At 42.5% G+C, this 13,369-nt stretch overlaps 1 protein-coding gene across 1 annotated transcript in view; it reads right to left on the bottom strand.

Annotated features, from left to right (window-relative positions):
* The window catches only part of LOC146857923 (voltage-gated delayed rectifier potassium channel KCNH8-like), a 1,483,167-nt gene that overhangs the window by 400,019 nt on the left and 1,069,779 nt on the right, over window positions 1-13,369 (bottom strand). The window contains exon 8 of the mRNA XM_085648652.1: window positions 6,042-6,329. Within this exon, the coding sequence (XP_085504778.1) occupies window positions 6,042-6,329 (288 nt within the window). The remainder of the gene's footprint in view (window positions 1-6,041; window positions 6,330-13,369) is intronic.

The raw sequence follows: 13,369 nt of genomic DNA, 5'->3' as shown, positions 1-13,369 counted from the left end.
TGGGGCGACATCTTCAACACCCCTAGTGATAACCCCTCCTCAGTCTGAACCTGTCCTTCCTCTTCCAGATAGGGGTGATGGGCCCGATCCGGGGATCACCTGCTCTTTAGACACTTTAAATAAAGTTCTAAAGGGATTTTTTACCCCGATGTTGGCTAGGTTTGATGCTATCGATGCAAGGCTTAAAAAAATAGAAAGGGTAATCCTAGATATAGCCAATCTACCGGGCAGCGGAGGCAAAAACCATAATGTATCTGTGAGTAATATGAGAGATCTTCAATCTGTTACTCTCCCCACACTTACAGCCTCTGCAACTCCCCTTTCCAGAAGGGAACCCATTCCACCTAGTGCATCACTCCCTACACCTAATCTCCCTTCCTCTACTATTCCTGTTCCCCTACTTATGCAAACCCAGCCACCTATTACATGTAGAGCTTCTACACGATTGCCTAAATCAAACTCTACAGTTGAAGGTGAAGCCTACGGGGATCCCGGCAATCGTACGGGTGAAAAGGGGGTTAGTCAGAATTGGAAAAATGTGATTAATCTCCCCCCTGAAGCATCACCTTATGTTATTGTCTTAGCTGGCGTCCCAGAGCTCACAAATCCTGATTTAGAGACCTATGCTTCACTTAAAAATAAAGTGATTAGCTGGCTTAACACACATAGGCCTCTCCCCCCCAATATAAGCTCTCGGGTACTAATGGTTAGGAGGGTTTCTTGGTTGGGAACTACTACAAAGAATATTAAAGGTGATTGCATTGTGGTGATCTTTAGTAATTCTCAGATTGTTCCCTACATCTGTAACTGGTCTGGCAATGTTGGAGTTACCTCTATCAAACCACTATCACTGTCTTTCTTCTATCCTCCAATTACTACCTTTTCCCACCCTGGGTTCGACGCTAATTGGACTAGGGTTGGTTCTACCTCGTTTAGAAGAAGAGAGAGGTCCATTTGTTTTGATGTGCCTACACGAGACAATTACTCGTGTAATAATAGGTATGCTTGCCTTGAGGAGGTAGATTGACTAAGTCCAGAGGTTGTTTCTTTTAATTCCCCTGTTGAAGTGATGCTATCTCCTAAGCAACTCTACACTTGCACCCCCTCTTTTGTTACTCCTACAACTGATCAACCAATTTTGAGTGTACCCATTAGATGTAATAATTTAAGCCCCACTGCAAATCAATCAGTCATACATAAAGTTCTCTCTTGGAATATAGCTGGCTTATCCAGCAAGCTTGATTGCCCCTTGTGGGGTTCCTTTATAGATTTACATCATATATGCTGTTTCCAAGAGACTTGGGCAAGACAAGATTGTCACCGCTTGGGTTTTGCTTCTTTTTCCATCCCGGCTGTGTGGAGTGGTAGAGGTCGCCCTTCGGGTGGTTTATCCATTTGGGTTGCCACCCACTTGGGTTGCACTGCAACGACCATGGAAACTGGGTCAGAAGATGTTCTTTGCGTGATACTGGATTGGTGCTTAGGCGTAAAATTAGCAGTGATTAATGTGTATTCCAGGCCCATGAATGTGTGTGCGGAATCCAGTGTGATTGACGTTTTATCTAATGTTTTAAACAAGATCCCTGAGGGCATAATGTTTATTGTTGCTGGCGATTTCAACTCCAATTTTGAACCACTTCTGGGGTTGGTGGACCAAACAAATCATGATGAGGACGAAATATGGCACATTCCACAGGTTGTTGGTCCAGTGGTTAGGTCTTGGGCCCCTTTGGCCATTCAAATTACCTCTTTGGCAATGACCCACTCAATTAGGGCCTGCAATGGCCGAACAGCTTCTGATAATCCCTCAAGGCCGACGTTTAATAAACCAGGGCAGGAGGCTAGACTTGACTATATTTTTGTCCAGTGTAAGGAGTGGCATAGAGTTTGTGATTTTGAGGTCCTCTCGAGGGGTGAGAGTGACCATAATCCCTTGGTGTTGGAAGTATCCCTAACGGGTCTTTGTCCCGGGGACCCATACTTAGTACCCAACTCTTCAACACTGAATAAAATTACATTGACCAATAACAAACGTAGACTCAAATGGGCGAAATTGGTTGGTAACCAAGGAGAACTCGCTCAAGTCTATATGAGGGCTGGCCATGCATTGGACGATGTAGTAAAGCCCCACTTCCCTTGACTATTGTCGAAAACTGGCTGAGGTCAATAAAGAATTATTTTCCACTCTTGTTGATATATTTAATCCACCCACTCGGTGTATTAAAAAGATACATGGTCGGTCCAGATGGTATAACAGGGCGTGTAGATTAGCTAAAACTGAGTTGTTGGCAGCAATAAAAAAGAATGTCAATAGGGAAGAAATTCAACAGAAGAGACGTAATTATAAGACCCTAATACATTACGCCAAACTTGAGTGGGCATCAGAAAACTGGGATAAATTAACTTCTGCTCTCCAGTCTAGAGACTCACGTAGATTTTGGTTGATTGTCTCTACTGGTTCTATTGAGCCCGTCTCTGCAGTGATTCCAAACTTTGCCTCCGAAGTTTGGGAGGAACATTTTAGTGCCCTATACAGGGGGGTTCACTCTTCACCTTTATCTATTCGGAGTGCTGTTGCCCATATTAACTTCACCTTGAGTGAGGTTCAATCTGCTATACTGATGCTCCCCGCGGGTAAAGCTCCAGGTTTGGATGGTGTCCCAGGCGATTTGTATAAACATGAACCAAGAGTCTGGGGACCGTATCTCACTGCATTATTTAATGCAATTCTTAGGGGTATGCCAGTTCCCCCTACTTGGTTGGGCGCAGAAGTTGTCCCTATTTTTAAAAAGGGATCCCCCTTGCTCCCTGGTAATTACAGGCCTATCAGCCTGATAGATGTGGCTCAGAAACTCTTCTCAAGGCTGATCCTAAACCATCTTCTGGATTGGATGGAAGAGTTTGAGTTCCTGATCCCCTATCAGGCTGGATTCAGAAAGAGCGTTTCAACAACTGACCAGATCTTCAGACTATGCATGCTCTTCTGGAAGACAGTCAGGGTGGAGGGGGGCTCCCTCTATACTGTCTTTGTCGATTTGCGTGCGGCTTTTGATTTGGTCCCACGCACGAAACTTTGGGCTGTGTTGCAGGACTTGGGTCTCCCCGCACCTCTTTTGCAGATTATAGTGCGTCTCCACACTAATAACTTTGCAAAGGTTAGATGTGGGAGAGAAGGAGGTTTATCAGCTAGCTTCCCCGTTGAAAGGGGGGTAAGGCAGGGCTGTGTTTTGGCACCTACCCTGTTTTGCCTCTATGTAAATGGACTCATCTCCCACCTGAATGAAGTTCCAAACAGAGACGCCCCACGACTCGCTGGTATAGGTGTCTCAGCTATCATGTTTGCTGATGACACCTTGTTACTCGCTAAGACTCCTATGGGTGCCCAGCGAGTCCTGGATGGCTTCGTCTCTTTTTGTGATGACCGGGGGCTAGAGATCAACACTGGTAAAACAAAATTCATGATTTTTAACCCTCCTAGGTCAACCCGTCCCAACCCTGTTATTCATGGTATCAGTTTAGAAAGAGTCCATACGTTTGAGTACCTGGGACTGACTTTGAATGAGAAGATGTCATGGTCCCATCACCAGATTAAATCAAATCTAAAGTTGACTCAAAAGGTGGGGGGTATTCTGAACCTATGGAAAGAATCCATGATACATCCTATTGGTTCACCACTAGAAATCTATAAAATGCAGGCACGGGGGGCAGTACTATATGGTGGTGAATTGTGGGGCAACAACTGTGCCCCCGATCTTTTCACAACGGAAAACAAGTTCCTACGGAATTTGGCAGCTCTTCCATCGAGCACACCACTTCTCCCTCTTAGGCTTGATATGGGTATAAGATCAATTAAGAAAGAACTTGGAGTGAAGCCCCTAACCTTTTGGAGGCGACTCTGGACAACCCCCGAACTCCGGAGTTATCGCTGTGAATTTATGGAGTTATACCAACATACAGCTTTACGTAAAATTCCATGGCTTAAGTATATAAAAGAGGAGCTAACGGCGATGGGCCTACTGCCTCTGTGGACAAATCCACAAGAGGCATGCAGCACTATATCTCGCAAAAATTTGGTTGCCCTGTATCATGACCGCAATTTGACTCTTTTATTAACAACTACCACATTGGGGCCTATGTCTACCACCTTCCTAACAGTGAAGGACTACTATAAACTGGAGACAGTACTGGATGACATAAACCCCATTGGTCTTAGGAAACTATTCCTACAATGGAGATACAATGCATTACCTATTAGAGCCCTTACTAGCGGCTGGCACCTATCTACTCCTAAAAATTGTCCAGCCTGTACAAATGAGCTTGAGAGTGACATTCATTTTATGTTTTTTTGTTCATTTTACATGAAACCCAGGAAAAAATGGATCATTCCAATCTGCAGAATTGGGGTTTTAGGAATTATTTGGATGCATTTCGTTTGTTAAAATCTGACCTATCCCTTTCGACTGTATTTGCTGTCAGCAAGTTTTTATCTGCTGCTTGGAATATTAGAAGAACCTTTTTGACGATATGAAATATTAACTGTATTATATGAAGTTCATTTTTTGGTTATATACTTCTAGCAGTTGATGTAACTTTTTTTTGTTGGGTGTTTGTTTATTCTGTACATTTGACTGTATATGTTTTGTTTTCTCTTTTATGACTTAACGAAGTCGAAATAAAGATCAAAGAAAGAAAGATTTGGTAAACCCTTAGCTTTTCAAAAAAAGTTCTAAAAAATCACAGACATGTTTTGTCTGGTTTGCCACGAGCCTAATGAATGTGTTGCATCTTATTATTCAGCAACTAAGATGCCTGTATGTAACCAGGAAATAGAGTGACTAAAACATCAGCTAATTACAATTAAACATTAATAAAATATTTTATGCTTTTGCTCATATAGCAGTTGGATATGCATTTTCTCCAACTTTTTCCCACACTGCCCTTCTATGGTGATTGCAATATTACCGCTATTGACCAAGCAACAGCATCCTGTCTTCCCCTCCTAGGATGCTCTTGTGTAGGGTAAATAGGTGTCCTGGGTTTGCCCGGACAGTACCGGTTTTTCGCCATCTGTCCCTGCAGATTTCATTAAATTAAGCTCATGTTCCGGTTTTTAGAGAGGGCCGGCTAAAAATGGTGGGAGGTATCTTTTTGTGTTTTGCAAAGCAGTGATAGTTAGCAGCTGTTATAAGACAGCAATGTATTAACAATGCTACTGGCTCTAAAAATGGCATGTGATGTATGTTCTTGCTGCCTCTTCTGTAATTCTCTGCTAAGGAGCGCTGTCATTCTTGGCGCTGGGTTGAAGTAAAAATGTAGTCCTTCTTCTATTTTTGGGAAATATCCCGGTTTTTGGCTTTAAAATTCTGGTCACCCTACTATTGTGCATATGACCCAAGTCATTCATTCTAGACAACAGTCAGAAATCCATCAGCCTCCAGATCAATTTCACCCAGAGAAGCACAAAGTATTTTTTGCACAGGTGAGAGTTTGCCGTTATTGACAACTCTACAATTCCATGATTTGGAAAAGTTTTTTGTTGTTTTTTTTAAAATAAAATGTTTGTTACTTAACTCCTTTGCAAACGTCATTGTTTCAAAAGTATTGTCTGAAGCAAAATGTGCCGCATAAATCTACAATGCGGTACATTCTCCCACATGCAGACATTGTATGCACCGATAAACTTCAGAACTAATGCACCTATGGAATAATGATGAATTAAGATGATCGTTTACTGACATTCATTCTTTGCTAACGATTATTGTCAGTTCTGAAACACATAGTATAGTTATTATTCTTTTTCCTAATATCATTATTTATAATATTAATTACATATTGAAATTTCTGCTATTATCATCACTGATATTTTTCAAAGTATGCACAAAAGGCCTCAAATATTAATTAAATGACAACATTTCTACATGATCGGTGAAGCGGTGAATGTCTACTAGCAACGCAGTATTTTCCATCACTGAGATCCTTTCACATTAGTTCCTGGTTCGTTGCGCCTCCCACCCGCTGTGATGTCAGCACGCGTCACTTACCTCCGATCAGCATGGTGCAGATTGAGAAGATCTTTTCAGTGTCGGTGTTGGCCGACACGTTACCGAAGCCCACACTGGTCAGACTACTGAGTGCGAAGTAGAGGGAAGTGATGTAGGAGCTGCGGATGGAGGGCCCGCCCACCAGCTCAAAGGTAGTGGTATTCCCCTCGCGGCTCTCATTAAGGTAGATCACAGCAGGGGAAGAGTTGTTGGTTGACGAGTGAGTCTTGGCAACCATGACAGTGCTATACTGCGTGCCCAGGCGCTTGGCCAGCTCATGCAGCCAACCTAAGAGAGGCAAGGAAGAAAAGACTTGCGTCACATGTGATATAAGAGGAAAGAAAGTAATCGCAACAGTCGCATATGTGTCTAGCTAGTAAATTAACATAATTTGCGTATCAGAGTTGTTATATAGAATCATAATCAATACAGTCCCAGAGTAGATCAATAGCTTAATTAGTTGCATAAATGCTGTAGCACTCAGCATAGCTGTGTATCAGGCATATTTTCATAGTTAGTACCGTGGTTAACATAATTCCACATTTCGTCTAGTTCCATATTTAGTACAGTTTCACGACTAGTACAGCTCCACAGTTACCATTGGTTCGACGTAAGTAAAGTTTCAAAGTTCCTAAAATTCCATAGTTCCATAATACAGTTACAAATTTACCGGAACCCCATAATTATTGTTAGGTCCATTGTTAGGATAGTTCCATGCTTGATATAGTTTTCTAGTTACCTTACATAAAGAACAGTGCCATAGTTAGATAATTCGTTAATAAATTAATTGAATAAAAAAACGAATTTATTTGTAACATTTTTGTACTGCGCAGGTCACCAGGAGGCACTTTTAGAGAGCAGCTGACGGGGCTGTGGCAGGCAAGGAACCGCGCCATGTTCACTCAGGGGAGTAACTGAAGTCCGCAGAAGTCATTGACCAGAGGCCACTGATGTCTGCAACCAGACCAGGTGCGCTTTTAAGGCGGGTTTTGAAGTTCAGGTGGTCTTACTTGAGAATGCTGATTGCAGGTGTTGAGCTGCCTTTTAGGATAGGGCACACAGATGAGAGAACCTGGCATAAGGACACAGATGCTTTATGAACCAGGTATGGGCTTTGAAGTCTGCTCATTGGTGGATTGTTAACCAATGCACATATTTCCTCTATGCATTGATGTACTTGAACTCTTTCAGCCTGAAGATTGGTCAAATAGTATCGTAATGGGCGCTCTCAAATCTTGCTAGAGTTTGCACTGGAAATCACGTGTGCACACTGTTAAAATATCAAGGCGGGGCGCTGTCACTTGGTGGACTAAGACTGATGTTTGCAGTGGAAGCAGAAACCCGGTAACTTGCAGAAAATGGAAGACACACTTTACTGCTGGACCGAACGATGGCACGGGTTAAGGGCAACATCAGTTGAGCCTAGGAGTAAAACCTTTGATGGACTGAAGCTGAGATAGGGTGATTGTAAACAACTCCTGATAGTAATGAGGCACTTTGTGAGGTGCTGTTGACCACCATCATCCTAAGCATTTATACTCCCTAATGTCACGCCTCATGAACTCATGCAACCCGCACTGTAGCGAGCCTATACCTATCCCACTGTGTAACTCAGTCCCTATGGCATCTATTAAATCTCTTTCCAGCCTCTTTCAATGACCATTTATTCACTTTTAGTGTACAGGACCAAACAGGTGTTTTTTGCCAACTACTGATATGGCTCCTTCAGAAACGTACCCAGGGTTATCAGACCCCTACTCAGCCTTCTTTTCTGATAGAGAACAGTCCAGTTATTGGCTGCCTAGTTCGTTGCATAGTTGAATACAGATAAACTCAAGTGGTACCCATCTTTGTTCAAGTTTCCCTAATGGTACTTCGTTGCCTTAGAATTGCTAAAATCTCTTTTGCATATGCAAATTGGAAATAGCTACAGAATGGCTAAGGGAAGGACTGAGAGTGCAATTTAGATCCACAATGGTGAATCTCACACAGAGAAGTTTGTTGATTCACAGACCAATACTTTTCTCCCGTTTACCATTATTGAGAAGTGTCGGGGAACAACCTTTACAACGCAACTTTTACAACGCACTACCTTTACAACGCATTTTTTACAACGCATAATCCATTACAACGCATGACATTACAACGCATGACACTACAACGCATTTTTAAAAACTACCTTTACAACGCATTCCATTACAACGCATACTACCATTACAACGCATACCATTACAACGCATAATATTACACTACACTATCCAACACTTACCCTACTGATGCACCCCCTGGAGTTAGAATAGTAATTTTAACCCCAATACTATCCAACACTTACCCTACTGTTGCACCCCCTGGAGTTAGAATAGTAATTTTTACCCCTACACTATCCAACACTTACCCTACTGTTGCACCCCCTGGAGTTAGAATAGTAATTTTTACCCCTATACTATCCAACACTTACCCTACTGTTGCACCCCCTGGAGTTAGAATAGTAATTTTTACCCCTATACTATCCAACACTTACCCTACTGATGCACCCCCTGGAGTTAGAATAGTAATTTTTACCCCTATACTATCCAACACTTACCCTACTGTTGCACCCCCTGGAGTTAGAATAGTAATTTTTACCCCTATACTATCCAACACTTACCCTACTGTTGCACCCCCTGGAGTTAGAATAGTAATTTTTACCCCTATACTATCCAACACTTACCCTACTGTTGCACCCCCTGGAGTTAGAATAGTAATTTTTACCCCTACACTATCCAACACTTACCCTACTGTTGCACCCCCTGGAGTTAGAATAGTAATTTTTACCCCTATACTATCCAACACTTACCCTACTGTTGCACCCCCTGGAGTTAGAATAGTAATTTTTACCCCTACACTATCCAACACTTACCCTACTGTTGCACCCCCTGGAGTTAGAATAGTAATTTTTACCCCTACACTATCCAACACTTACCCTACTGTTGCACCCCCTGGAGTTAGAATAGTAATTTTTACCCCTATACTATCCAACACTTACCCCACTGTTGCACCCCCTGGAGTTAGAATAGTAATTTTTACCCCTATACTATCCAACACTTACCCTACTGTTGCACCCCCTGGAGTTAGAAAAGTAACTTTTACCCCTATACTATCTAATACTTACCTTAAATGTAATTTAATATTATGCGTTGTAATGGTATGCGTTGTAAAGGTAGTATGCGTTGTAATGGAAATGCGTTGTAAAGGTATTTTTTAAAAATGCGTTGTAGTGTCATGCGTTGTAATGTCATGCGTTGTAATGGATTATGCGTTGTAAAAAATGCGTTGTAAGTGCATGCGTTGTAAAAGTGTGCGTTGTAACGTCATACATCCAGAAGTGTCAGTTCCCACCCGGTGGAGGGTAGAATGAGGTCACAAGTAAAGAAATGGCTTTGTTTCAAAAATGCCTTCACAGGGGAATGCTTCTTCCTCTGTTATTGTACGTTCTTGAAAGAATACAGGGTTGTCATGTTGTTACTTGGTTTGTATATTGCTCACACCAGCCAATTACTTAGCCACTAAGTGATTTTACTTGCATACATATGTGCCTGTGGCCATCCCCACAGAGGGTCACCTGGGTGCTGTCCATGGGCAGACCTCGTCCAAGATAGTAGAATAATGCGCTGCATTTCCCTGCGGTTGTGCTCTTAAGGGGCGGGCACACAAGCTGCTGTCTGAACCTGTGTGATTTTGGGATGTTTTTATGGTTCTCTCAATATTGCATTAAGGGTGTCGTCCATTTAGCCAACGCCTAATTGGTGTCAGCTGTGTGAGTGGCCATGGAATACCCAGTACTCTAAGAAGTACAACTGACCTTTTCTTAGGTGGTGGTAGAGTGCTTGTGTGTGTGTGTGCACCAGTGTGTTGCGCAGGGCTGATTGCATTGCAGTTTGTGGGTACATTAATTCTAATGTCCTGCTGCTCGGTTGACCATCTGCTCTTTCCTGTGTAAACCTAGAGCGTGTGGTGAATGAAACATGTTGCTCATAAGACAATGTAATCAGCAAGTTCTGTGCTTGCGGTACACGACCATACCAGTGGCAACATGACATTTTTGGGTTATTTACAAATATTTCTAAGAGCATTTTACATCAATGAACAATGTATTACTCGGTGAAAATAGAATGGTTTCTTAAAATGTAGAGACACCATTTGTGCATATACCATGATGGGGGCCACTGATGCAGATCAACAGTAGTTTCTAAGCATCATACTGGGCCTCCCAAAAGATGATAAGTACCTGCATGCATGTCTGTGTCTATTTGTAGTCTCTCGCCAACATTCATGCTACTGCGCAAAATGCCCGTGCACTGTGCACCCACCATGCCATAAAACTTCACACAACTCAAAATTTCACATATAGCCAAAACCGCAAAAAACACCTTACACCAATGCACACTGAAGGGTGCCGAAGGCCCAGATGAAAATCACAGCACTTCTCTACCTTGCCAGAGGTGAGAAGTGCAATAGTTGGATAAAGTTCCCCCTGCTGTACATTATGAGGTTATTGCAGATCAGCAAACAGTTCCATGATCATATATATGAAAGAGGTCAAAGGCTGAGTTCCTTAATAAGGTCATGGAACTCCAAAGTGATTTTCAATATTCTTATAATGTACTGCAGGGGGTACTGTATTCCTTATATGGTCACACCATCAACTTTCCCACAACCCACTTAAATCCTTGGTGCACAGCTCTTTCATACGAAAGAAAGAGCATGTTTGCAAACATGAAGAATAAAAATAGAATCCCTAGTGCAAAATTAAACACATCAAAAAAGCTGTTAGATAATTGTGGCAAAAAAGGTATTAGACTCAGTTTGATACAAGTCCGTAAAAAAAAAATGCAGTAGGTCAGAATGTATAAAATGTGCAGAACATTTCTAACTTTTCTATAATTACCTAAGAAAATCAAAAAATAAACATGTTGCTATGAATATCTCCTTTCTATTGTCTCCAGGCAGCTAGAAAAATAGAGCAGAAGAAAGAAAAGCAACATTTCTGTTTTGTTGATTAAAGAGCTGCTTTGATGATGGTCCCTGATCTGGATTTCTCCTTGGCTGCTGGATGCAGGCATTGTGATTTCAGAAATCAACTGTATTACCTATCACAGTCAGCAGTCGAAGTGCATTAAAAAAGTATGGGAACTGTGATGCTGCATGCAATGGGAGAAGTCAGTGAGCATGGGGGAGGGGTCACAGTTGTGACCAAAAAACACTAAATATTCTCTACAGTCTTTTGGCATTTCACCGTCAGGTATCTACATATAAAATAATGTGGAGCTTAAATACAAAATAAAGTTGTCAGTGTGAATTGCACTATAGTACATTACGAAACCTCTAATAGTTAATGCACTACAGGGGTCTGTGTGTAACAAGACAGCCACAGAATTAAATTTTGGCTGGTACAGTGGACTTTTGTATTTTTACTGCTACGAAGTCACAGCCTGTGACAGAAAGCACTGTGAATATGTAAGTCATTATATTAATCTTGCGTCACACACAGTATGATAGACTGCTACAAAATGTGTAAAAGAGTTTAAGATAAAATGGTGTTACCAAAATGTGGATTTTCGTAATATTCTGACTGTATGTAATGCAATTCTTTTTTACATAAATGTCCCTTCAAAATCTTGTCAGGGGTAGATAGCAATAAATAAATACAATTACAATTAAAAGCAAGCATTTCACAGCTCAGTTCTCAACTATTTACACTACCACTGTCATCATAAAGCTTGATTTGATCAAGTAAAGCCAGTGCCAGCTCCCAAGCATCCTTTGCATTTGCAGACTACCCTTTAAATTTGCAGATTAACTTGTTTTGCATATTCATATTTCTTTCACGCAGTACGCACCCTGGCAGGAAGAGTTGTTTAGTTGTCTGCCTAACTTCGGCTTCACAGCACAGAAGACTCACTGAATGACACTTCTGCTGAAGCGTTTAAACTATCGGAATTAAATGTCCAGGAGCGGCTGTGCTTTCACAAAAAGTAGGGGAACGGTTTTTCATAAATCAAAAAAGTATGGCACGTCGTACCCCTCTAATCCCGCCCACTTTGACCTCTGATTAAAGTTTAGTTCTGATGTTATTCTTTATAAACCTGCGATAAAGTGCATCCCAAGCTGTCTAGTATATATAGAATTATAGATGTGTAACAGTGAATTACGCTGATGTTTTTAACTGAGGGCTTCTGAGTGACATCAAATAGATAACTAGAGCAGAGCTCGAATTGTTGATGATGTCACTCAAAAGCCCAAGGTGAAAACCATCTCCGTAATTTGCTTCGTACAAATCTATACATTTATGTCATACATGCTCAGGCTTTCAACTTCGATGCAGGGGCAAAGGAGTATAGGGAACCATCCACAACATGACCTCTCCTCCCTGTCCCACATTTTAAAAAAATAACTGGCCTCCTGCCACCCACCTCAGCACTCTCTCTTCCTTCCTCCTCCTTCAGACTCTGCCCTCCTTGCATCTGAGCGCTTCTCTGCCTGGCTCTCATAGATCCCATCCATAGCAGCTTGGAATTCCTTTATGAGGTAGCTGCGAGATCTGTTACCCACTGTTGCTATGTCATAGCAGTGAATGATCAGATTTGGAATCTGACATTGACTTTCATGGCTCTTTAATGAGAGCCATACATTAAGGAATTAGGACAGGTTTTGCAGAATCCCATGCATAATATAGAAACAGCGACAGTTAATCCAAGAAAGCACTTTACGCCTCGCATTAGAATGCGATATCTAAATGTGTATACAATATAATGCCCAGCGCGATCCTTGCCTGCCAAATTCTAAAAATCATCTGCCCAGTTCGTATGTGCTCTGTCCAAAAAGCGTGCAAAACAGAAAATGACAAAGCCCAGAAATCTGTAAGACAAATTCGCCAAAATAATTTGAAGCGTGATGCGCGCCCTTCAGGAGTGGATGCAGAGGGTCTGGAAAGGGGGGGCTTTTGGCCCCCCCGCCTGCATGGCTGTGCGGCGACCTCCCCCCGGACTACTCGGTGGTGGGGCGCGTCACTAGGGGGCGCGCCCTACCGCCGATTGGCTGCCTGGATGACCCGGATGTCGTTAATCGACATCCGGGTCGGAAGGGAGAGGGGCGGGCCACTGGGGGGGGATAAAGCGGTGGGGAGCGCCCAGGTGACCCCCTTGTTCCCTGGACGCTCCCCCACATAGGTCGTGCCCCGGCGCTCGGGGCAGATAACTTTTGTTTGTTTTTTCTTGCTCTGCAGGTTCGCGTTCGCAGAGAGGAAGCGTTCGGAAGCCCTGAAGAGTCGCCGGACGGCATCGTGTGTT

Source organism: Triturus cristatus, chromosome 3_2 (genome assembly GCF_964204655.1).
Source record: "Triturus cristatus chromosome 3_2, aTriCri1.1, whole genome shotgun sequence".
Classification (NCBI taxonomy): Eukaryota; Metazoa; Chordata; class Amphibia; order Caudata; family Salamandridae; genus Triturus; species Triturus cristatus.
Note: the sequence above shows the minus strand (reverse complement) of the source record. Positions and strands in the feature narration are given on the sequence as shown.